This window comes from Photinus pyralis, unplaced genomic scaffold, assembly GCF_008802855.1.
Source record: "Photinus pyralis isolate 1611_PpyrPB1 unplaced genomic scaffold, Ppyr1.3 Ppyr1.4_LG10, whole genome shotgun sequence".
Taxonomy (NCBI): domain Eukaryota; kingdom Metazoa; phylum Arthropoda; class Insecta; order Coleoptera; family Lampyridae; genus Photinus; species Photinus pyralis.
Genome location: NW_022170250.1, coordinates 16,613,280 through 16,641,242, shown reverse-complemented (window position 1 = coordinate 16,641,242; position 27,963 = coordinate 16,613,280). Strand labels below are relative to the sequence as shown.

General features: G+C 36.4%; 1 protein-coding gene across 1 annotated transcript; it reads right to left on the bottom strand.

Annotated features, from left to right (window-relative positions):
• Positions 1-8: 8 nt before the first annotated feature.
• LOC116161244 (nuclear pore membrane glycoprotein 210) lies at positions 9-27,963 on the bottom strand. Its single transcript, XM_031474528.1, has 22 exons — positions 27,673-27,963; positions 27,355-27,626; positions 27,103-27,305; positions 26,914-27,054; positions 26,658-26,751; positions 26,394-26,595; positions 26,057-26,344; positions 25,842-26,012; positions 15,337-16,913; positions 9,625-9,825; positions 9,340-9,449; positions 9,076-9,292; positions 8,749-9,025; positions 8,507-8,699; positions 8,125-8,460; positions 7,747-8,076; positions 7,555-7,696; positions 969-1,195; positions 757-924; positions 571-709; positions 450-521; positions 9-400 (listed from the first exon to the last, which is right to left on the bottom strand). Exons 1-22 carry the CDS (start codon positions 27,825-27,827, stop codon positions 249-251), a joined length of 5,667 nt encoding a protein of 1,888 aa, XP_031330388.1. The 5' UTR covers positions 27,828-27,963; the 3' UTR covers positions 9-248.

Here is a 27,963-nt window from a genome sequence, read left to right as displayed (position 1 = left end):
TTTTAACGCAACCTTTATTGAGGTAACTACGAGCGCAAGTGCATCTTGAGCATTAATATCTAATACCTACTAAGTAAAAAATGCAGCTTTGTACCTTAAAGTCACACACGGATACAGATTCATTCATTTACTGGCACGTATATGGTAATAATTTACTAACACAAAGTTGCAAAAATAAAGACATCTGTCACACACTTTTAAAAAAACAAACTTTACAAAAAATAACTTAATTTACAAGTCATCTTATCCTATGTGAATTTTCTACTTCTACGTATATCAGGGCTTGAACTGTACGACATATTTGGATCACCGTAAATAGGGCTGTCGAAGGAACGAGATCGATCACTGTTTATGGTGGTGCTAGGAGATCTATAAATCGGTCGTAGTCCGTCACTTCCAGCTAAATGTTAAACATATTTTTACATACACCAATAAATTTCCATACTTACAATAATTTAAGGATGGCCTGTTTAGTGCAGAAGAATTCATGTGAACTGTTGGTTGTGTGAAATAATGGAACGCTAAAAATAAAGATCCGATCAGATGTATTCCCTCCACAAACAAACTTACCCTTTAACGTTATAAATAAAACTGCAAGCGTGACAACACCCATGGGTCCGTACGAGTACAATAAATTTAGTATGGGAGATTGGTAGTATGCATTTATAGATGTGATTGAGAATTCCCTCCTGTCTGCCAAAATTTGAACCTAAATAGTAGAAATGAGTGCGTAATCGGGTTCATCAATTTCCAAACCTTTATTTTCTGGTTTGTTAATGGCGATCTAACTATCACAGTCATCACGTCTCTTAATTCATCCAACGTCCAGTGGTGATCGAGTGGAGTAATCCTATGAACTAAGGTATGACTTTTTGGCCTTTCTGGTCTTCCCACATGTAAAAGTGTGCCATCTACCGGTTCAACCTGCAAACCAATTTTAAGTACAAGAATAAAAAGAAATAAATTACCTGCACTTGATCTAAAACAGTATCTGCTCCGTTAACAACAAGTATACCATCTGATGTATCTAGATGTAAATTAGATGTAACGGATATTGCGGGAACGAAAGGCAGAACAACTGGAGCTGCTCTGATATCGGTGTAAGTTAATTCTGCCCATATGGTAACATTTCCTACCAGGTAGTGAGTTTTTGCGCTATAATCATCATTTGGGATCAGGTCACATGTGTATTGACCTAAAAAATATTGACAATATATTAATGCCTACCTGTGGAAATAATTCTAATACACTAAGAGCTGGGTTGTACAAAAATAGTTCAAGCTCACTGATCTTAGTTGACTCAAATAATTAGTGAACTGTTAACCAATCAAATCTCTACACTACTTGGTCAACTGAACTGAGGTTAAATTATCGTGATACAACCTTCCACTAGCTGTTGCTGTGTGAAGTAATAAAACTGGCTGATCCAGTCGCAGAATATTTTGAGAACTGAGTTTACAATTCTCAGAACCTTTCAAAGCTGCCTATATAGAAATAGTTCATGCAATATAGATTTTTATTCTCCTTAAATACAGGTTATCGATAAATTCATATACTACATATTTTCAAGAAAAACAATTTAGTTAGAAAATGTGGGCCGCCTTTTCGTATCGACCGCTCATTACCATCAATCGCCTTGTACACTCCCCCAAAGCACAATGTTTTTAGTGTCCTCAAACTTTCTGCAAGTACCATGAAACGTGCGTCACGTTATAACCTATACAGGTTGCTCCTCAATTTCAAATGCGAACTGTCAAGATAAGAGATTATAGCCAGAGCCTATTGGGCCATTTCAAAAAATTACTTTCATTTAGCTACCGAAAAGTGATTTTAATTTTATTTGTCAATAACGATCACAAATACGAAAAAATTACAAAAACTTTCCAAAGAAATCAGACAATCAATTTCTTATTTTACAATTTACTAGTGACGTACCGAAAAAGAGGTAAAAACTGAAACATAACCAATTAAAAAACAACAGCATGTAGATTCTCACTACCATTGACAACCAATGATGTAATCCCTTCAGCGTAACTTACATTTCAAATTTGAGCAAAATATCTCAAAACTGCAGGAGATATAAAGAAAACGTTTTGAAATTTTTTAGAATTACTTTCTCAGAACAAAATGAACAAATAATACGTTATGCGGAGGTTCGACTGCTCAATCATTCTGCAGCAATAATTTTGTTTTTGCGACAATGTCGCACTGTCACCCGCTATTCTGGTTTGGGGTACATTCGATAGGGAAAGGGACGATTGTCGCATCCTCCACGGGCCGCCTTTTTGGTATCTAGTCCAGGCTAAATAGCTCTAAAATAATTTATTTTTTAAAAAAATTAGTTACCGTGCGAAACCGAGTTTTTCAAGCAGGTCAAATGAATAGAAATTGGGAAAAAATAATTAAAACAGCTGAATTTTTCCGCGGGTGAAATCCCGGGGGTTGAAAGGGGTGTAAACTGGTGTTTTGCAAATTGTGGCAAAACTATTAATTTTAGACGAAAATGTTAAATGTAAAAGTTATAGAAATGAGCAACTTTTGTATCTGCACTATTTTCACATAACCTCCAATTTTCCTAGAAAAACCGGAAAAACTGGTTTTTTGGTTTTTTATTCTTATTTTTGCGAAAAAATGTCGTAGGGGTTTGAAATTTGGAGGAAACATAGCTTGTTTTATGATAAAAAAAGAAGATAATTTTTTGGGCCTGTAAAGTTGAATCGTTTCCAAGATCTCACGATTTCTGAAAAAAACCACCTATTTTTCAAGGGGAAGAAAAATCTATTTTTTTCATCGTACAGAGGTGCGCGGGGTAGCAAAATTTTCGTAACGACTTACATTTTAATAATCAAAAATAAAAAATATTATTCCAATAGAAAAATTTTAAGAAAAGCGGCAAAAACTGAGGGAACAGGCTTTTTTGCAAATAAATTAACGTATTGGATCCGCGCTAGTAAACAGTTTTTGAAATCTGTGTTCTCTCCCCTCTTTAATGTTGCTAAAATATGTTCTTTTATTTCCCAGTGCCCAACTGCCTTAATTAAAACATCTTTATTATTTCTTTTTTCTGCATTTTTGCCGCAATAAAAGCAATTCGAAGTAAAATCGAATTCTTTTGCTTCCTGAACAATTTGCTTTTGTTCACTGACTCTTCTTCCTGCCTGTTTTACAGCTGATGGGATTAAGCTGGCCCTGTTGATCGTTTTACAGGAATTATGAATAAAATCCTCATAAAGTTTATTCCAGATTTTACATCTCAAATCATTTGCTTTAACTGGTAAAACTAACGTTCTTATTGCAGATTTTGCAAGTTTATCAACAGGCCCAACGCAATTGCATCAGCTATAAAACAGGCAGGAAGAAGAGTCAGTGAACAAACAGAAATTGTTCAGGAATCAGGAAGCAAGATAATCCGATTTTATTTCGAATTGCTTTTATTGCGGTAAAAATGCAGAAAAAAGAAATAATAAAGAAACAGTTGAGCATAAGATAACAAAAGAGAATATTTAAGCAAAAGAGGACAGATTTGGAAAAATCTTTATTAACATCCAATATGTTGATTTATCATGTTAAAAACCGTGTATATCTTAAAACTGTTTTTCCAGTTTTTTGGCGATTTTTATTTTTGTTTATTAAAATATAAGTCTTCCCGAAAATTTGGCTACCCCGCGCACCTCTGTACGATGGAAAAAAATAGATTTTTCATCCCCTCGAAAAAGAGGTGGTTTTTTTCAGAAATCGTGAGATCTTGGAAACGGTTCAACTTTACAGGCCCAAAAAATTATCTTCTTTTTTATCATAAAACAAGCTATGTTTCCTCCAAATTTGAAACCCCTACGACATTTTTTCGCAAAAATATGAATAAAAAACGAAAAAATCAGTTTTTTCGGTTTTTCTAGGAAAATTGGAGGTTATGTGAAAATAGTGCAGATACAAAAGTTGCTCATTTTTTTTAAATCTTTATAACTTTTACATTTAACATTTTCGGCTAAAATTAATAGTTTTGCTACAATTTGCAAAATACCACTTTCAACCCCCGTGATTTCACCCGCGGAAAAATTCAGCTGTTCTAATTATTTTTTCCCAATTTCTATTCATTTCACCTGCCTGAAAAACCTGGTTTCGCACGGTAACTAATTTTTTTTGTCAAAAAATATTATATAGCCTGGACTAATCGGGCTTTTTCGCATCGACCGTTTTTTCCGTATCAACCGCAGATTACCATCGACCGCCTTGTACACTCGATAGGGGAAGAGACAACTTTAGCATCTTCCATAGACCGCCTTTTTTGTATCGACCGCCGTTTTCGGATCAATCGCAGTTCAGTATCAACTGTCTTGCACACGCCGCTTTTAAATGGACCGCCTTTCTCGTATCATCCGCCGATTAGTATCGATTGAAAGGAGAAGGAACACCTGATGTAACTTAATATGGAATTGGTAAGCCAGAAAAGAATTCAATCTGTGAGGCTCACAGGTACGTTTACACTTCGAAGTTCTTCTTTATACTGTCGACTTTGCACAGGTGCACTGACTTTATAAGAATGCATTCCCTAGATATTTATCACGTGGTCTATGATACAGATTATGCAATGAGCTTTAAAAATTGCAAAATTGATGGAAGACAATGCAGACCTTCTAATCGGTATGTAATTTTTTACTGGGCGTAAGTACGAAGATTTCTTTACCAAGACAAAGATGAATTAACTGCCTCAACGTTCAAATGGATACTGATACGATCTTCCGCTAATTGAAATTTTATTGCAAGTGTGTGATCACGTGATTTAACGTTATGCAACGCAAGTCTAAACGAAAATAAAGATTACTTTCAAAATCGGTGCAGATTTCAAACACCCCTCAGAAAACATACACGAATTTCACAATTGCCTAATTTTTGTTTATCCATTTATTGCCTAAAAAATAATTAGAACATAATTTATATAGCATACCCACGATTAATCAACCACAGCAGCACACTGCTCGATGCAGGAATATGGGACGACGAGATACTTATATTTTGCATTAGTTCTTCGTAGCGCAGATGCTATATCGATACTCTACGACGGTAGTACGTGCGGGGAGTATGTTCGAAACTTGATCTCTACGGTTTTTTTCTGAAAGATCCAGCAGCGACTAAAAGTGGCATGTCCCCCACAACGACTGGAAATGAACTGAGAAACAGTTGTCGACAACCATGTAGACGAGAGAGACCATGCAACGGCGACTGGAGGGGAGGTAGATGCGTCGAAGAACGGGTGAGAGATCCATCCAATAGAAATCAAGGATTTGTCAGGACTAATGAGAACGAAGGAAAGGAGAAGGGGGTGGAACCAATAGGAATCGAGGATTTATCAGGACCAATGAGAACGAAGGAAAGGAGAAGGGGGTGGAACCAATAGGAATCGAGGATTCTCAAACGAGGGCGGGGAGCCAATCAGATTAAAGGAGTGGGAGATGGGCGGGGTATAAGCCAACCAATAGGAAGCCAGGGGCGGGGCTTAAAGGAGGAGGAGTGGGGGTGGCCATAGTGGCCCCTATACTACTTACACATGAAGTATGTAAAACATGTAGAGAACTACATCAACGTCATTTTCTAATATTTTTAACGTTTATACATACAGGACTTTTTAAGAAATTGAAGTAGCACTCAGGAATATTACGCACACTCTTACCAACATAAAAGTAATCATGAAATATGACGAGCACTGACTGAGTAAAGCAGCCCGTTCATCATACGAGCCCACACCCGATTCGCAACTGCGACCAGACTTACGATATGCGTATTTTGTGTCGATTTTGTTGTTTTCTGTAAGTTTGCTTTACACAAAATTTGAGAAGACAATTTAAACCTTCAAATAACCTAACTCACACTCCGCTGAATTGGGTACTCATTTTTGTGAAAAAAAAATGTTCTGTACCAAAGAATCGATCCCAAGCTGCCCAGGTGCAAGCCGTCACTAGAGTCTAGACTCATGTCCACCAGGAAGCAGTTACTCTGCGTAAGTGCTTGTGACATATGAAGTAACATAATCTCAAGGCGGGTTTAGACTGCCCAAATCGTTTGTGCGAATCTCCTTTGTTGCGCGTTCGAGACCCACACGCGGTGCATCTGCCTCGTGATTCGCGCTCCCCAACTGTTTACACTTTCATTCGCGAGTACGCCTCGCGCAGTCTAAACGCGCCTTCACATTTCGATATGGAAGTAAGTGAACTTTTAATTAAGATTGAGGAAAATTTCGTGTTTTTTCCGCAAATTTTTTTGTTAAAAATGCTTAATTAAGGTACCCTCGAACAGTCTTTAATTTCATGCTCGCAGCTGGAGGTCCATATAAATAGGTATTCTCGCACGATTAGGACGTTGTGCGCGAGTGGGTCGTACGTCGTTGTATTAGTAAAAATTAAAAAAATGCTACTCAACACAGTATGTACTTTTGTATGGGCCATATAAAAAAATAAAGTTGATGATTTCTCAGAGACGAAACGTTCTATTGAAAATTTCTCAACGCTGCGTTGTAGAGCTCAAAAAGTGGCAATAGAAAGTCTCTTAATTTTTTTGTATCTGTTCAAATGTGTTTGTTTTATTTTAACTAAAATCGAGAGATTTTGTTATTAAAAAACGATCAGAAAAAAATTGGGTGCAAAATATTGATATTTACGTCCGCTGTAAGCACTTTAAAATCAAGGGTCGGCGCGAAGCAAGAAAACGTACCTGTACTACCCCGCGTGACATCAGTAGCCAGAAACATTCGTATACTTTGCCAGTACGGCGGCAAATGTTTCTGGGCACGGACGTCACGCGGGATAGTCTCGCGCACAGGTACGTTTTCTTGCTTCGCGCCGACCCTTGATTTTAAAGTGCTTACAGCGGACGGAAATATCAATATTTTGCACCCAATTTTCTTCTGATTGTTTTTTAAGAACAAAATCTCTCGATTTCAGTTAAAATAAAAAAATGTCGAACCTGCCTATTGCTTAACGTTTCCCTAATTTGACCATCCTCGTATCTTCTATGGTTTTAGAGATTCCCATGATAAATATCCTTACCTTGTATATTAGCAACCGCCTCAAGATAAACTTTGTATTACCAAAACTAATACAGTGTGTTCGAGATAAGGGGGTCATCCCAATATACCTTATTTGGGAAACATTTCGCAGATAGTAAAAATTATGTGTGGCCATGCGCAGTTACCACATTTAACACATTCTTATATGCGCACAATTGACAGATTCACTAGTGTTACAGTTGTGTTACGCGGCAATACCCACGAGTAGGTTTTGAAACATTTTTTTTATCAACCACATGCACATTTTATGTTGACATACAGCAAATTCAAGAGCAAACTGATTGCTCTTTTCAAACATCTTAAAAAAACATAGGCATTGCATTTGAAAAACAAAAGTTGCACCAATTTCCAGTTTAATTGGAAGTGATTCCGGAAATTTGGGGCATCAATGGTTTAGAGGGCTGGACTTAGAATTAATACAAAATGAAATGGTTCACGTTTTGAAAATTCTGATGTTATTTCAAATGAAAATAAATTGTTTAGTTTACGCTCACCTGTACTGACATCAAAGCCACTTCGTATATTGAATACAGATGGAACATCAATATTTTCCACATCAGAGTTGTGTTCCAAATAACACGTGAATGGATATTCCAAGTCTGTTTCAAGTAAATCTCGACAATGTTTCCCATTCACCTACAATCTCTCATGTAACCACAATAAACTACCTACGTCTCTATACTTACAAAGTTACTACTCTTTGAGGAGATTTCATTTGAACTAATAATCAACGGAATTCTAGTGGTTGTGTTGGGAGCATTCGTTAAGATGGTGTAAGATGTAGGAAGCATAGTGATTTCTGTGGCTGGAAAGAGAGATAAATGCCAGATAGCAGTCGGGTGCAGCGAGTGAGTTAAAGTCGCATATCCATTGTGAAACCCAACGACCGTTCCAATTCCAGCTTCAGGATTTATGTTAATTAGCGAGTCATCACTTGCGCTCCATCTACCAGCGTCCTTATTTGAAGTTACTAACGGCGTCCAAAGACATATAATGTCCCCAGTTGTTAAACTGTCCTAGAACCGGTTTGAAGTGTGAATCACCCTTCCACAAAAGTAACTTACAATAACGTGACTGAAAGTTTCACCGACATGAAGCTTGATGTAATCTACATTTTTATAAAACCCAGTAGTAAAACCCCTTAAAATGCTATCACCGCTCTTCTTTGTTGATATAATTACGGACGAGTTATCACCACCTGCACGTATGCCAATCAAATCACTCCGAGTACTGCGAACACCTAATTTTAAATTCGTAGCGGAAAATTTAACACCAGCGTTATCGTAAAAGTGGCCGTGTAGTTCAAAGTCGGTCCCTAGAGGTATAATGGGAATGGGCGCAACGGTCTTCACTCGCCAATTTGTAGTCACATCTAACAGCATAAAATGAACAGGTTTTACCTACAAAAATCTCGGCAAACTCTACTTTTAATTGGATCAGTCAAACCTCGACAGCCACGTTAATAGTTTGTTTAAGACCAAATTGATCCATGGCAGAGATGATGATGGATGCAATACCAAATTTGTCGTAAGACTGTACCAAACCAGTATTCGACACAGTGACTAACGGATGGGGGATGCTCAATGATTTTTTATTCGAGGATCCCGAAGCTGCAACTGGTTCACTAACACTAGGTATCCTGAATCAAAGCCGGTTAATGGTTATGGACAGTAATGAGAATGTCATACTCGTATCGAAGCTTCAACAATCCGTCCATATTGGTTTCCAACTGTATACTCGAATGTGTGGATAATAAAATTAACTTGCCATTAGTGCTAGCAGGATGTTTCAGTGCGAAACTTTCAAAAACTTCGATATCCAGACTATCCGAAAATATTTTATGGTAATTATTTCTTTTGGAGCTAACATATCCGGGTACAATGACATCGAGGTGTACCGTGGTTCGGCCTGGGGCGAGACCGACTACACGCATGACTACTTCGTCTTCTAGTCCATAGTGGATTCCTGCAATATTTGCCAGCTGGGAATGGGTTCAATTTGCAAAGGAAACTTACCATATTGATTAAATGGGGTCACAAGTTTAAGAATATGCGGATCATCCACTTTCCAATGATATTTAAATGGTTTTTCGGCGCCACCCAAGACCATCGGTGTCAATTCTTCGGGTATCCCATACGGCCACAAAGGTATGGTGGAGCCAACTTGAAATCTTGTTAAAGGTGATTTGATTTTGACACCTTTCATGTTGATAACGTGCAAGTCGACTGTATCCTAAAAACCAATTGACTCAGTAAAGGTAAAGACTACTGTAACTTTACCTGGGAATATACAATTTCATCTCCCGTATAAGGATTAATACCAACTGACAGAGCTTCGATTTTTGTGTAACCCAAGTCCAATGCATGAACGATGCCTGTATTGCTTATATCTAGAATTAAATTAAAATTGCAATGATAATATAGCTACTAATTGAATTAGGGCAACATCAATAATCTAACATGGGTGAATTAATGTGTCTTTGAGTTCGCATCGTTATCAAATGTCGACAAAAAGATTGAAATTAACAATTAGATTACTATCTCATTCCACAAAAAGGTACTCACCTGCAATTGATTTATTCATAATATTGTATACTATGTTTTCTGGTTGTGGTCCTCCTCGGCAACTGTACTGAAACACTGATCCAATCAGCAAAGTGGCATTTCGAGGTATAATTTTTAAAGGAGGGAACACTTGTAGATCGATCATTGGGCTGACGATGTCACCAATTGCAAACGTAATCTTTGTATTACCCAATTCAGTACCTACAAAAAAGGAACAATTGGATATTGCAATGAATACATAGTGAAAAAAATTCGTTAAGCCGCTTGTAAGCAAAAGGCGGAGAGTGCACTTTCAGTGTTTTTGCGATTTTAATAGCCCTTATGGACATTTCATCCCTTAACGAGAATACAAACATGAGCCTTTGTGACTCAGACAGACAGAAAGTGAAAGTGCACTAAAATGCTACTAGCTTTACAGGCGATCTCAGCACTTAAGATGTACACAACTACTTGTCATTTGTTCCATTCATTCAAAGAGGTGATATATAGATTAAATGGCTGATTCCAGCGTTAGACATTAAAAGGAACGCAATGCTAGGCGTAATGGTAAAATAGCGAAGAATGTAACTAACATTTAGAGAAAACCAGTTACTTTAGTGTTTCACTTAAAGAACCGGACATAATCAATCATTTGAATGGGCGGGTTGGGAAAGTCTTTATTCTATTTTGCCTTTATTTTTGAGTGGGCGGGGCTGCTCTACCAACCCAACCCACTATACATTTACAAATATCCATGCCCGAACCCGGATTCGAACCAGGGACCCTTAGCACTACAGTCCAGCTTTCACTGAACTGCGCCAGACGGATATCTATTTCAATGACCATCACGCCTCTATTAACTATACATAAAGATTGAAAAACAAAAACACATAAAATGACAGAAGAAAATAATTAATTCCCCATTAATTATTTTCTTCTGTCATTTTATGTGGTTTTGTCACATTCCCCATGTAGAAAAAAAAGAAATGTGATTTTGTCCACCCGTCTACCCATCTGTCCGTTTGTTTCTTGTCTAACTCGAGAACCTTCACAGATCGATAGCTAGAAGTTCAAGGATCAGTAAGTAAAAAATGCAACAAACAATAATTTCATGTAAAGAAAGGATGAAAATACTATCGAACCAAACGATATTATATTTTAAATTTAACAAATGATTAATTAGGAAATTACATTTTCGACAGGAAATTGCAAAAAAATGTTCAAAAGTGTCTAGATGGGAAGGAACAGGTAACTAAATGTGGAACAAAAAAAAGCAATAGTAGAAAACAGTATTTAAACATATTCTACCTATTCCGACAATTCGTTCTTGAGGTATAAGGGAATATATCCGATCACGATGAGAGGAGGGCTATGGTTGGTAGAAATTAATTCCTTTCATTGAGACCTTTCATTAGAGTACCATGAAGGATAAAACTAGTTCCACTCACCCCCCCCTCTCCGTCCCCCACGTACTTTGATTAGAGGACAGAAAGAAGGGCAGTAGTTGGTAGAAAACAGTTCCTTTCGTTGAGACCTTTAATTAGAATACAATGAGATAAAATTAATTCGAAATGGCAGAAGTGGGTCCGGACGGACAAAACGTATACAATAGCACATTTTTTTTAATTCTTAAAAAATAAGTAAATCAAATATGAAGCACTACCTTTTAACTATACAGGGTGTTTCAAAATAAAAGTCCGAAATTATACCAACATATAGGACTCATGAAAAGAAGCCAAAAAGTCTTAATAAACATAGGTCCGTAAACTAAGTGTTTCAGAGATAGAGTTGATTTTCTGTCTTAATTTAAATATTTTTGTTTTCCTACATTTGACTCAAGGAGCAGAATTGTCCTAGGAATTGTCTGTAAGTGGAAGGAGGGCGCATAGACCATCTTCTTTAAGTATTTTATGTATTAAGAAACATCACTATTCGTTTGTTTTTAATAATGTAATTAGTTCAAGAGATTTTCTATTGGCTTCAACCTATGTTTGTTAAGACTGTTTGACTTTTTTTCATGAGTACTATATGTGGATAAAATATCGCACTTTTTTTTGAAACACTGTATAATCTCACACCATGCGGTGGAGGCACAGATCGGGCGCGTCCCCGGATGGTGGATAGTCGATAACCATGCCCCTCAGGTACCGGGTAGTGGCTTCTTTCCTTTGGGAAGGGGATGGTAGTCAGCCAGTAAGTCCGAACAAGTGAGACCGCATTTCTGCACTACTCGTGGGAATTGTATGAACATTCAAAAACTTTTTGGGCTGCTCGTCAGAGGGACAAGTCGGGCCCTCAAAAGGGGTCCGGTAACAGGGTAGGCTCCTCGAAAGAGGGGACGGCTCCAATGCAGGGTCTTATTTAAGGACCTGATGGTAGGCCGGCTCCTATTCACAAGAAGAATAGGACTGGCGCACAGAAGGCAATTGCCAGGAAGCGCTGGCTCGAGCGTAAATCTTCGGGTCAAGTGGGACCTGCCCCAAAGTCCAAGGCTGTGTCTGGGTCGTTGCCTCAAGGGGGGCAACCCGAGGTCAGGGACCAAGCATCTCAAATCAGAGGGAAGCACTATAGGATCAGGGCAGCCTAAGAAGAAGCCCTTTTAACCTTCTTACAGAGCAATTTGCAGCACAGTAAGGCGATACAAGAACCATGGGTTTACAGGGGACGCGTAAGAGGTCGGAGCCCGGTGGAGGACATCTTCATTATAAGAGGGACAACCAACTGAACCCTAGGACATGCACTTATGTCGATAGACGAATTGAGTCTTATCTAATAGTTGATTTCTGTTTTAAGGATCTCGTAGCTCTATGTCATCAGCTGAAAGATGGAGCAGGCACTTGGTGGTCTGCTCATCATATCTTCGGTACGACTCGGAAAAGGCGCCACCTACCAGAGAGCCGAATTGGTAGAGTACCGTCGAAATAGTAGGCGACCACCTTTTGGAGTACTTGCAAACAACTTGGGCTCCTTTTCAATAGTTCACATGATCACGCGTTGGAGTGTCTGATGGGCCTGTCGAACCACAGGCACATTCTTTTTCAATTAGATCCACTGACTGGAACTGCTGTGGCGCAACTATGAACTTTGGCCATAGAGGCACTTCTGGAACTAGAGCATTTACACCTAGCTTTGGAGGCAGAGGCTTGAAAGGCTTCCATACAGCTAAATGACTGGGACAAGTGGAAGGATTGATGCAGCCTTTGGTATGGGCGAATTTGGGAGGAAGATCTAATTCCCTCCTCGCAAGAAGGAATTCGATCTGGACTGTCTTACTAAGACCGATCATAAAATAACTCTCCCGGACAGGAAGCAGTAATTGAACTAGCTCATTTCTCAAACCTGGGGGGCTCGTGTGGTTTACAGACGGATCCCTAACGGAAAAGGGAACAGGTATATATCGTGATCAACAGAGAGCTGACATTAGCTTCTCCCAAGGTAGAGGTTATTCTAATAATCATATAGGTACATATGCAGTGACAGTCAGGCGGGGCGAAACAGACAGGTTCTGATCGGCTAAGGCGCTTGATTACAGGCGAACTCTAGATAGATATTAGGTGAGCCTAATATTACCCTAATGATCTGAGTGCCAGCGCCCTACTGAATAGGGGGCAACTGGGTGTCCTTACGGGGCACTGGATGGTCAACTATCACTTGCACAACATTGGGCTTGTAGGAGAGCCCACATGCAGGTTCTGTGGTGAGGCAGATGGAACTATCAAGCGTGTGGTCTGTCACTGTGACGCCTTAATCAGAGACAGACATCAGCCCCCTGGCGACAGTTACTTGGAACCAGGGAGGGTGAATCAACTTCAACAGGGTCCTATCCTTTATTGAGAGGAACAGGCTCTGAACCTAGGTGTGAAAGGGGTAGGCACAATAGGCCTTTGCTGTGTCTAAGTGCTGCCTGGCCGAGCTCGGCTTATGAATAGATAGAATATATAAACTTACACAATCATCCTGTAAGGATTGCTTTAGGTGAAGTTATCTTCTTGGATTTTTAGGTCATTCATATACAGGGTGTTTTTTTGGGAGCTTTAGTTAAACGTTTCTGGGAAAGTAAAATAGGTGGGTTTTTGAAAATTTGTACTTAGGAGTTACTCTGCAGGCCGAATCGATGTAAAATATTACCGGAAGTAGATAGTAACTTCGTTATTTTAAATAGCAACCCCCATTTTTTTTTGGATTTTTGGATTCTACGTGAAATTTCAGTTCTTTTGATACCCATGTGTCAATATCTGCCATTTATGGTTTTTAAGTTATTTTGACTTGAAAAAATGGCAGATACAGATGGTACCTTGATAATTGATTACTTGAAAACGGTTGTAGTCATGGCAACCCTTTTTTATCAGTGCATAGAGAATGAATAGGGATTTCTTTTAGTGCACTTAAAAAAAAGTTAAGTTGCGTACGACCACAACTATGGAGATCGAAATTTATGAAATGTCAAAGACTAAAAACTCAGTTTTTTTAATGGAATGACCATTTTCTTACTATTGCATGAGATAAAGAATCGAAATGGGCATATTTTGACAATACATGTTCCTACAACTATCTTTAACAGTTTCGGACTTATTCCCATTTTATTGAATGGACACTATTTTTTTCGGATTTTCTTTTTAGTAGTCGGCCATGATTTTATAACAATTGAATTTTAAACAAATCTAGTGACACTAATCCATCACCTACTGTTATAGGTTAACATAAGTTTTTCAAAAATCGAAAAATGACTCTCAGTGGTTTCACCTATTTTGGAATTTAATTGTTATTTATCGTGAAATGGGCAGAATCGCGGCACGTGCTTGCCGTATATTCATTCGAATACTGGAACGAAATGATATGAATTTTGGAAATGTACTATGCACTACAAACCGTTGAAGCACAAGTGATACAAAGTTCTACAGGAGAATATTTAACAAAATAAATTCAATGCAACATATAAAAAACTTCGTTGAAACATTTTTGGTATGGAATTGTTGCTAGAACAGATATCGCATTACCTTTCTGAATTTCCAGACTTATACGTTGTTTAAGAAATTCAGTTGAACGACTGTCTAGATTTCTCAAAAATTTTCCGTTCTATATCCCTAATAAATGAATTATTTAGACTAAAATCAATGATATTAAAGAATCCTTCCCTTGATTTGTTTAAAATTCGATTGTTATAAAATCATGGCCAACTACTGAAAAGAAAATGCGAAAAAAAAAGGCATCAATTCAATGAAATGGGAATAAATTTGAAACTGTTAAAGATAGCTATAGGAACATGTAATATCAAAATATGCCAATTTCGATTCTGTATCAGCTATCTCATGCAATAGTAAGAACATGGTCATTCCATTTAAAAAAACTGAGTTTCTAAACTTTGAAGTTTCTTAAATTTGGAGCTCCATAGGTGCGGTTGTACGCAACTTAACTTTTTTTTTAAGTACACTAAAAGAAAGCCCTATTCATTCTCTATGCACTGATAAAGATGGGTTGCCATGACTATAACCGTTTTAAGTAATCAATTATCAAGGTACCATCTGCATTCGCCATTTTTTCTGCCTTCAGAGTAACTCCTAAGTACACATTTTCAAAAACCTACCTATTTTACTTTCCCAGAAACGTTTAACTAAAGCTCCCAAAAAACACCCTGTATTATGTATTAAATTAGTTTTTGAAAATAAGGAAAGGATTCAAATGACACGTTTTGATAGTACCACAATGTACAAAGTAAAAAGATCAAAAACAAACCTGTGACAGTATATAAAATTTCCTCTTCGGATGCACCATCAAGCCCTTTGTCTTCAACCCGATCCAATTTGGCAATTTTTATGCCGAGATCTGCAGTGATCCTTGACAGATCTAATTCGGGTACAACCAGAATGTTATCGTACGAATCGTACACCGTAACAATGGCAGTGATAGATTTTCCAATTTCGACTTTATCGAGCATTTGAACTTTAATACTGCTCATTGACACAACTGTAGCGGTAATAGTGACAGGAGGTGATGGTAAGCATAAGTCGGTCACCACAATTTCCACCTCTCCCATAGTTATTGGAATTATTTCTAGTTCGCGGCTTCCTTTTAAGTACTTCACTCGAACTACATCATAGTGACTCAACGAAATATCGTAATATCCGGAACCGTGAACAATTTTAACGCGTCTCTTATTGTTAGGATGGTTATAAATCGATATAACGTCAGGAATTGCAACTGCATTCCTTTCTAGATATAAGTATACTTCATCTCTAATGCAACGTGAGTTTCCCCTTGATGTGCAATCGACGTTCACATACTCAAATTTATCTTTAAAATATCCTTGTAACACCACGCCTAGCTTTAAAATTCCAATATCTGTCTTTGGAGTGATCAGTTGGTAATTTCCGTCTGCATATTCCACACCATTATGTACAGCGCTTCTTTGAAATACACTATTGGGGTTTCCAAGATCAGCCATATCCACGGGGTCTGTAATCCAGTGTAACCTCAATGAAGATATATTTAATAATAGACGGTCACTTTCGTCTCTAACTCTGACATCAACTTCAATACTTTTGTAACTTGGTACGATGACTCGACTGGCGCTTACATCTATAGGACATGTTTTGGCATCCTCCATTTTTAAGACAGGATGTAAAGATATCGAGTATGGTTCAACACACCAAACACTTATGGTGGAAGAAGTTTCGTGAACGTTAGAATTAGGCAAAATTGGACTATTGGTAATCGACAAAATTACACCACTTGATCCCTTTTTTAAACAATGCACACGAAGCTTTATTAAGTCGTTTTTATTTGAGGGATTTTCGTCCGTAATGTCATGCGCGGAAACAACCACATCTGATTGACTAAGCACAGTTCTCTTGTAAACTGAAGGCCGACCAACAAGTGGTTTTGGACCACCACTGAAAATCACATCAATTGATGTGTCTACTGCTAAGGCAATGTCGTAATGAGTAGGGGAGATTAATTGAAGCGGTTCAAAGGTGCTGACAGTGACAGTATCCTCGAGTAAATTTCCATCGATGGTATAACTAACGCTCACTTTACTGATTCCCACATCCCTACCCACTATGCATATCGTCGTGCAGGACACACCAATCGGTGTGGTTACTGCTGTCGAATTATGGAAAAAATTCTCATTTGCCAGTTTAACTACAAATGGCAACTCTTGACACTTGTTAAATGGAAGGTCATAAGTTTTTGCCTCTCCTTTAACCTGTTTGGTCGCAAATAGCGCGACGTGTAAAAATATGGGTTGATTTACTTCGGCTTCCATGATGTATTCAATAATCTTGAGCTTTGTTGGTGGTAGAATGTGAATTCTAGAATCATAATTATGTTCAAACACAAGTACTTGACCGTTGAAGTAATACAAACTTGCGACAAATATAAGACACCACAATAAATTTATCAAACGTGACTTCAACAGCAATATCGTCATCATCAGTAAGCAACTAATAGTCGCACTTACAGTGAAAGGTCTTATAAGCCTAATAGTCCAGGAAATGAAGGTTTTGCTTTTTTCACGATAAATCGATTAACTTGAAATTTTGATAGTGGACAGGGCGCTTTCACCTTTAGGCCAGTAAATGAACGTGGAATACGGCGATCCTGTGTAATTTTCCGCGTCTCCACCGAATCGCATGAAAATTTGGATTTAGGTTCTACTTACCCTCCACGTCAAAGTTGAGGGTTGCTTTTTATTTTTTAGGGGAAAAACTCCCCTATTAGAAAAAAATCGTATAATTGTAAATTAAAACGGGTAATTGATTCAAATCATCTTTTAAAGGTGTGAACATATACCAATTAACATTAAACAACATAACATAAGATTTTATCACAGTTTAACCCCTAAATCTTCCCTGTAAAATAGTTATAATTAAAACAATGTCATAGAATACTTTGACTCCCCTACTAATCATATAATTGTAAATTCAAACAAATTGAGATTATTTAATTATGCAGTAACATTAAATTTAGATTTCTTTGCTATTTATATTTTTTACTACATAATTTCTACCCTTATAAAATTGATTTATAATTATGAATCAAAGTCACAATCTGTAATTCTTGATAGAGAAGGCAATGTAGACCTTCGAAACGTCGAATTATCTAATACAAAAACTACACGAGAAAACCGAAAATATGATTTAGGTATATAAATATACATATGTATAGTTTGTAAGGATGGATGAAAGTATGTATGTGTATCTTACAATGCTCCAATAACCACACGCGTTTTGATGTATTAGATATGTGATTGGTTTTTTACTCACAAATCGGTTAATTTTTAAGCTACGATGTGCTTTAAAAACCCACTTTGTAGGTTGTTTTAAAAGCTATAAGATTATTCAAATTAATTTTTTTAAACCCTTATTTTTGAAAGGGTTGTAGTTGAAAGGGCTCGAATGAGTCACTAATGACGAGTGTATGCAAACTTCGAACGGTCATATCTTAACCAATCTTTGTTTTACAAAAAACAAAAAAAAGCAAAACGTTCAGAAAAGCAAAAGCTACATTTTTTTATTCTTGTGAATTTTTCGTATGACTAATACTTTTGAAGTTATTTTGAAAAAAAAAGGTAATTTTTCAAAATTTCAAAATTTTTTTGACTTCAAAACTACATTTTTTCAAAAATAAGCACTTTGCACCGGTCAAACTTACAGATCATATAAACAATACATAAATAAAGCAAACTGTAAAGCGGTAACGCTTAATTACAATTGGGGTGCTAATTAGGGGCTTATTTCCTCGATTTTTTTTACCAAAAAAAAAGGACCAACTTTATTTTGACCGTAACTCACTTAGTTTTGATGCTAGGAACGTTTCTTAAAAACAAAAAGAAAGGTTCTTTCAAACACTTTAAAAAAGTATTCATAAGTTTTCCCCCGAAAAGTGCTTCATTTTTTGGTTATTTCACGTTGAAGTACTCAATATTGGACGAATGAGAACCTACTTTTCATGCGCTACAACTTTGCTTCTGGGTGTACAGACTTCATATACAGGGTGGTGCTTAGCGCGACACAGCATAGGGATTTCAATGGTAATTTCTTTACAGTCAATTACTAGCTCCCCTAATTATTTTAGAGCAAAAGTCTAAATAGGTTTTTTTTAGAGAAAAAAATACTGCATCTGTTCATACTATTACTTATAATTTTCCGTTTTTTAAAACCATAGAAATCGGCAAAATGAAATGGTTCGTTTTACAATAAATCAGATATGCTTTGGAATTACCTAAAAAAAAGAGCGATCGCTGTTCATTATTTGCCTTTGTCGTTTATTAAATTTATACTTGTTTATAAATTACTCAGTCATAAAATTGCTTATCATGTATTTAATGGAAGAAGAAATGGAAACGTTAACGTTGTTTTATGCTGGAAATAGAAATAGAATTAAATTTGAAAATCGTTAGACGTCAAACAAGTAGGTGCGATGCGCTTGTAGTTTGTTAAAAAATTCCAAAGCATCACTGATTTATAAAAACGTAATTTTTTATTTTGTCGATTTCTACGGTTTTGAAAAATGGAAAATTATAACTAAAAGTATGAACAGATGCAGTATTTTTGTTTGTTTTTTTATAAGCTATATTTTTGCTAAGAATATTTTTTTCGATACAATACTTACTTTTATAGTTATTAGCGAAAAACCGTCTGAAAACGTGGTTATTTTGTTGAAGAGAAGGGGTGGCATTCACCGCTCAAGTAAAAGCAACCCTGGGCTCAAGTTCACCTTTGAAATAGAGGGTAAGAGGAACCTAAATCCAAATTTTCAAGCAAATCCGTCAAGGCGCGAAAAATTACAAGCCAAAACGGTCATTTACTGGCCTACTTGTATGATTTGTAATTCGAAACGTATGAAATCTAGCATGCCATGTGCCATATCACATAGAAAAGACCTACCTTAACTTGTTCAATGTTTTGTTTTTCAGATTTACTTTTGCGGGATACAACCTACATGTGCAACACAACAGATACAGCATATCCTGGCAGCCTGCTAGATTTCATAAGTTTTCTAAATACTGAATCACAAACTTCTCCATTTTTGTTGCATATCAACCATAGGTATGCATATTTCATGTTGTCGTACCGCAAATTGATTGCTCTTTTCAAATATTGAGATGACCCTCGCATCTCGAACACACTGTATACTTTCATTTGTTTTGGTGAAACTTACTTATTCTGTGGTTGTGATAAAGCACACATGTGATGTTCAAAATGTTTTTTTGATTATGGTACACAGTTTTCTTAAATGAAAGAGCAAATCGGCCAATTTAGTCTAGATCTAAAATAAAACCATTAAACCAAATGCCAAGCTGGTGGGTTTCATGAGAATTAAGTGATAATCATCTTTCAATTTTGAAATGTACCTATCTCAAGAAGTGCAGCATGGTAAGTACGTAAATATATAACATGTCCCAAATTTGAATTATCACAGACCTGCAAAGGGGGTGTAGGTATTTAAAAATAAATGAAATGAAACTACTCTTTTAGCTATATTTTGAAAAATTGTGGCCAAACGACTTATTTTAGATATCATGTGTGATACATAGTCACACTAAAAATGACCAAGGAATTGAAATATGCAATGATATACAGGGGGTCCTATAAAAAAATGTAACTTTGATATGTCACCCTGTATAACAATTGCAATTTTCGTCGAAAATATTTTTAGGTTGTAGCCTTAACATGCCCTGACAAGGAATTTTAACTATGTGCATTAATAAACCCATAATCTTCCACTCACCTACTAATGGCCCATATACTTATCCAACTAAGGGCCAACCAGGTAAACCGACAGTTAGCGACGCTTCGGGTATTTCGAACCTCGTTTAAATATTATCGGCAGGATAAGTTCTAGATAAAGTTATTGGGTAGATTTTCTGCAGTTATCAACATAACCCCAGGATATTGCGTCAAATTTCCAGTAAACTGGTGACGTTTTAAAAATTTGCGAAATTACCAACCGTACCTATACTAAATAGGAAGAAAGAAATTGAAGTATGGAAGTAGAAGTACGCAAATACATACTATGTTTTCTTGAAGGATATAGGTAACCTATTTTAGATTCCAAATGGATCAAGATTTTCTTGATACAAGCACACGATTTTCAGATGTGCTGAAATTAGCCTTTTCTTTCTACATCACGATTTTGGTTCATGTTCAGAGTACTTATAAGTAAAGCTTATTCTGTAATTTACGTTTGACAAGTATATTACAAGTCACTGAATTTCTTTCCAAAACAAAAGCATTCGTTCAAATTGTCAGGTAGTAAGCTATCTTGCTCTAATATATGGCCCTGCCGTTCGCTATCTTTTTCTATTACAGACTTCTAAAATCGGCAACATTGGCTATGGTTAGTAGCTATCTACGGGATATATTTATACCGCACGCTGATGGAAATACTCGCAGATAGATAAACGGAAGATATCGGGCGGTATAAGTTATTTGGCAGGTACGAATCTAGTACTTTATCCGAAGATGGAAATACCGGCCCTTAGTTAAAGTTTATCAAATAACTTTGGAATATGCATATTCTTCAAAAAGTGCGGTGACAATTCTATTTAGGTGATTATTTTTGTTATAACTGTTTGTAAATCTATGTGTATTGGCAAAAAGTGGGCAAATAGACTAGGTACGATCACCGACAAAAATAATGATAATCGGGAACTTACTGCCACTTAGGCAACCAACCATACACTATCCAAAATGGCAACATTGAAGCGTCGCGCATTGTCGGCTTTGCTTCGTCACTGCCTTGATACCTATAAACGCTACAGCAGGTATAATTACAAAAAAGGGTATAACCGGACTTTATGCATTATATTCTGGACAAATTTAAGAGACTTTAATTCACATTGGTATCTGTGATCTCGGTTTTCTCTCCATTGAAACAAAAACTGACTTTTAATGTTAATTTTGCAAGACTATGCGCCGAATGCACACACAATAAATAATCAGGCGGTTAGTTAATCAGTATCAGTCACTAAGTTACAATAATGATAAAATTAATGATTAAATTAAACCAAGGCGATTAATATCCGTTTGCACCGACAAATTTAAGCGGAGCTTAGCTTAAGCATAGCTTAAAATCCATCGTAACCATTGTCTCAATAATCGTAGCCATGGATATTAAGCTACACTTAAGCTAAGCTCCGCTTAAATTTGTCAGTGCAAATGGCCATAAGTGTTGATTAAATGTTTGGTAAAAATTGGCGCCGGCAACGTTGTACTTTTATGGAAATGTGTGATTTTTTTTTACAAAGCCTACTTTTTGTTATTTGTAATGTAATAGTCAATTTATGTATTTGTGTTAACAATGGAAAAAAAGTCCGTGGCCAAAACTTTATCACAGTACAGAGAGAACATTTACTACAAATAATTCATTGAATCTAAGCAAATATTACCTTCTTATTATTGTAACTTAGTGACTGATCTGAGTTCGTTCAATAAAAGTTCCGGTTACACTTCCACTGAGTGCTTAATTTTATTGAAAGTGGAGCTTATTCCAACATATATTTTTAACTGCTAGAATTATTAAAGAAGCTTTTGATGGAGAAATGGCGCAACAAGATATAGAAAAGTTTCCAGAAGACGCTTTACTTGCCAAAAACTGTGAAAAAGTAACCTAACCTCTTATTTCCAAGGTAGGAAGAAAGAACACTGTAGGAGGCATGGAAAGCAGCATCACCGGCACAACAAGTGCTATCGATAATGAGTGTTATGGTAAACACTCTTATTATGTTACAAATCAAAGTTTGAAATTGCTTAATAAAAACAATGTTTTAAAGATGGCGAGTCGTTATTGCTATTGGCTCAAAATACCTATCCTTTTCATTTTCTTCCACATCTGACCGTCAATGTACCTACTCCAAAACGTGGATGGAATAATTGCTCCAAAACGGAGACCCCAAATCCAAAATAAGAGGTCAGTTTGCAGCAATTTAAAAAAACTACCACCTTCAAAAGTGGAAGAATGCTCGACTGGAATACTACACTCTCCTCATGGAGACGAATTTTAGAAAACGCGTTTACGCGAGTCAATTAAAGAAATGAATATATTTTCTATTTAAATAAAATGATGTTAAAAACTATTACAATAGGCCTAATTATTTTATAAAAATTATTTTTCACAAGCTCAAAGCGAAAATTACGAACCAACTGTCAGTTTAATCAGTCGACAAGCACCTAGAAGTAGTTCAAAACGGTAGAAGTGGGTCCGGACGGACAAAACGCTAACAATAGCGCATTTTTTAAATTCCTAAAAAATGCGGTAAAAATAGAGGTAATAACTTCGGCGAATAATTCATAAGAAGTAACTGAAGAGTGGTAATTTATACTCCATGGGCATTTAAAATCATGTTTCCTTTGAATGGAAGAACCATAACATGAACACGCTGCTTATCTAACAAGTCATTAACAAGGTATTTATTAACATTTCCATGTTAGATTGTTATGGGCGCACGCGTCGCGCAATGTTCCTTCGTATCAGTTTCTTTATCACTGTGTTGATATAAAGCGAGTAGTAGGTATATGTATATTGCAACAGTTGGAAAAACCAATATGCAAAATTAAAAACGATTTACCTACCTGAATCTAGCATTTGTTCTCTTTTTGTCATCGACAATGCATAAAATTTGGCACAGATTTTACAATTATGGGGTGATTCATTAGAAGTGATGATCGCTTGAATTTCGCGCGTAAGGTTTTAGTATTTTTTGCATTATTAGATTGACGGTTTGAATTTCGTTAGTAATGACTGTCATTTAAGAAACCAGTGTCGCCGTTAATTGTTGTGTGCCATTTGCGGTTTATTACTTTTGCCATTTTGAACAATTTTTAGAGTTGATGCACTAACATATATGTAAGAAACGTGAATGTGTCTAGTGTTAGTTTATAATTTGTGGTAAAACAGAAGCAGTATTTGTAGATTATAAATAAGTAAAGGATTTACTGAAAGCATGATGATACATCACTGCAATTAAATAAAAGATCATCAGTTAGTACCAACTTCATAATTTTTTTGATTTGCGGGAAATTCAAATTGTCCTCACTTCTAATGAATCACCCGTACTTATTTATAGGCTGGGATGACTCCTAATTAGAATAATGAATCATTTACTAATAAAATGTGATGGCAATTTTTGCTTCAACTCGTTGAAATATCACCTGTATGAAAAAATAATAGTGTAACAGAATCAAATTTTCTACAAGATACAACTGGTCCGGTACGACCATTTTGAAATGTTATGAAATTTATAAAAAAAACATGTAAAAAAAAGTAATCTCAAAAATTAACAATTTTTTATTACTAAGTAAAATCTTTTTGAAAATGCGTATTTGGTAAATTCTTTTTTTATAACAAAACAATATTTTTAACCCGATCAACGTAGATGTTACAGTCTTTGCATAATTAAGTTAAAAAAGTTTTTGCAAACGGGATAATCTCCAAAGCGTTTTTTTACACATGGTTCCACTGTAGAACTGTACCATGTGTAGAACAATCTTTTTCAAAGGATATCTAAATTACTTTTGCAAATCGACGGACTGTGGAATTTTCTTTTCAAAATGCGATAAATTTTGTTAGTTAACAAATGGAATAATTTTCGAAAAATAACAAGAAATGTAACCCCATAATGCGGATGGAAAGCTCTCCAAATGACGCACATTGAAGAAAAATATTTCGAAACTTATTTCATTTGTTAACTAACAAAATTGTTCAAATTTTGAAAAAAAAGTCCGTCCATTTGCAAAAATCATCGGGAAATTATTGTAAATGGTTGCTTTATGGTTCCACTATGTGTAAAAAATTGAGAACGCTCTGAGAGGTAGTTTGAAAGACAAAGCATCGCTTTTTTAACTTGTGTATTTATTTACTGCTTTCCATTTGAGTGAAAGAGGAGCTCTAAGCTGTACCATGCATGATCCCCTGTGTTCCTTTTAAGAAAGTTTCGAGCTCTGACGCGCCCGAAATTGGATTTCCCTTGTCCCCTCATGCACCCCGTATTTGGTTGGGGGGTTGAAAGACTTTTGTGGGTATTTACGTACTGTGAATCAATTCAAATGTGTGCAAAAGGAGCTGCTCCGAACGAACTGCACCAGAGCTTCACGCACTCAAATGGAAAGCAGTAATTTATGCAATGACTATAAAACCTTGGGTAATTGGTTTGGCATTGTGTTTTGTTATGAAAAGAAGTTACAAAATACGGATTTTCAAAAAGATCGGATGAAATTTACTTAGTAGGTAGGTAATAGGAAAAAATGAACACTCCGGAAGAACTAATGATATCTTATAGAAAATTCTATTGTAAACAAATTCATTTCTATTCATTTTTTTCATCGGAACCATAGTTAACAAGACCATCGAAGTCAAATATAAAAAAAAACATTTTCCCCTTTTTTTCGTTTTTTGTTTATAACAATATGTTCCGGGTGTTTCGGGCTATAATTTTCGGATGCAGCAGATTTTTTTACATAGATTACAGTTAGTTTCAGTGAGTCAAGTGACAATAAAATATAGAACTCATTTGCCATAATGACAATTTCTTTCACTTCGAGTTTGGCTGAAAATAACCCCACATTTCTTTAAAAACACAACATCCTGTTTATTAATCATAATAATCATTATGTAGAATACACAATAAAAAAACCGTTCAATAATACCAGCAACAATATCGAAAGAAAAACGAAATTGAAGATACTAATGTGTAATGTACTAATGTCTTTTAAATATGTCCAGAGTATAATGCATAAAATCCGGTTTTCCCAATCTTTGTAATTATACTGATACATTTTATACCTGCTGTAGGCCGTAGTGTTTATATCAAGACAGCGCCGAAAAAATGCCGAGGCAAAGACGACAATGCGCGACGCCGTGCAGCTCATCCCACACGAATCCTCGCCGGGAAACTTACACTTCGACATTGCCATTTTAAATAGTGTATGATTGGTTGCCTAAGTGGCAGTAAGTTTCCGATTATTATATTTTTGTCGGTGATCATACCTGGTAGTTACTGGATATCAGTGACACAACACAACCTCTTTTAACCTTTACAACCTGCTGTCAAAGTGGAATGTCAATTAAGCTTGGACACAGAGATACTCGCTGATACATTGGATGAAAGGAATGTTTATAAGAACATACAGGGTGAACTCTATCTACAGATACCCAAGATGGCTGATGATAAAACAATAATATATGTTTTTGTGGTTTCTTGTATTTGTGGCAGTTTTACATATAACACTGCTAATTACCTGGCCGATTCCTTATTATCCTGATTCTTCAGCATAGCTGCGCTAACTTGAAAATGACCACAATAATGAGTACGGACAAGACCAGTTTGTGTAACAATTCCGATTGACTGATTGCTGGAACTCCAAAAGAAATTTCCGTCTCCTCCACTTGCTTTAATTTGTACTTCGTACCTGCATTCAAAAATGAAATGAGAACATTTTTTGAAAGGGCTTACTTGGATTTTAAAATGGGATCCCATGGAAATATAGCTTCATCTGGATCCAAAGCAATATGAGAATAGATTGATAATTCTGCTTGAGCCGAAATCGGAGGACTCGAGTCGAGTTTTCCTAGGATCGAATTTACAACACCATGCAGAACACCGATTACGGGTGTGGTTCCTACTTCTCTTGCCCAACCAGTTAACCAAGAGCCGTTGTCAGAGCGTTCGTGTACGTAGAATAGAGAACCAACTTCTATGTCAATTTTTACTCCGTCACCGAGGTGTAACTTATGTCCGTCCCTAAAAAAATTTATCAGTCACTGATCCTCAACCACTTAACGTAACTTACTTTGTATAAACCTCGGCTACAATATCGTGATGTTCCGTCAACAAAATTGCCCAGTTTTTATATGGTAATATTGTAAGCATCATATGGGCAGGTTCGACAACATGCACAGTGCAAGACGGTAACTTTCCATTCTCATTTTCAGGAATGTTCGGATCGTAAACTGTAATTTTGGTGTCCCCAACTTGTAAACCGGTGACAATCACTTGAAAAATATGAAAATTAAGGAGACATGATTCTTGAATTACCATAAAAAGAAAAACTCACATGAACTATCAATAGTTGCTACTGATTTATTTTCCAGCTGCAGTTGATAATTTGAAAGCGAAAGGTCAATATTTGCCATTCGCCCACTGTTTAACTGAAACAAATTAGACCAATTGTTACTCTTGTATAATAAAGCGTGTTTTTTAAACCAAAATAGCTTAAGTAAATTATGGATGTAAGTGCATCACTTCATTATCGATCCAAAATGATTACACACCCTGTATTTTAAGAATAACCGTTAGTTAAAGGAGCTTACCTGTATCACTTTAATTTCAACAGTATCCCCGACCATCATATAGACTTCCGGTGGAGTTATAATTAAATTTGCAATTACAGACAGCTGAACTTCATGTCCCTTAACATTCCTATACTCGTAATGAGGTAAATTAACTTTCACCTAAAGAAGTGTTGCTTAAAACAACTCGACATGAGACCAATAACTCACTTTTGCAGAACCGGTTTTAAACCCTGCCAATAAAACTGTGTGACCTCTCTTATTTTCGTCTTCAAAACTTTCAATACTAGCCGGAGCCTCGTAAGGAGAATCTTTGAAAGTTATAAATCGTATGCCACTCGGACCGCCAAGTGTACTTGTCGGAAGGATATTCCAATCGAATTCAATACCCTCGAGCGTAGTAAATTCATTTCCTACAATAAAATCGTCAATAATACGTTAGGTACAATTTAAAATTCGAACCCTGAGAATCATAAGCACGCACTTCGAAAGCCTCCGGTGCCTCTTCAACGTATAATTCTCGAGTCGTAGTAATAATGTCTAAGGAGTCGATTACATCAACAATAACATCACAACGTAACACTTGGTTAGTGTAAAAATCCTCTGCTAATACAATAGCCATATTACGAGTCCGTTCCTTAGTGCTTGTCAACACAATTACTTTTGACGAGCAGTCTAATCCAAAGTCCATATCGTACGGAATTAATTTTATTATGTCGGTGCGTGAGGTAGTCCTAAAAATGGAAAAATATAGAAATGGTTTTCTTATTAAATATTTACCATTTGTAGCAGTCTCCATCAGTTGCTTCCAGAATAAATTTTGTAGAGAAGCCATCAAAAATAGGTAGCAAAACGCGCGGTACGTTTAGTTTGGAACTGAACACTATATTTAGAAGACAACAAAACACTGAAATACTTGTTAACTTAATTAACATGATTAGAAAATGAGAAATTAGTAGATCATCAAAATCATTCAAGAAATCGGTTTAAACAAAGCAGTATTAAGTAAAGAAAAGTTTCAAATACATTAAGGTTATGTTGTCGGCGCGTACCACATAACCTGAAAAATGA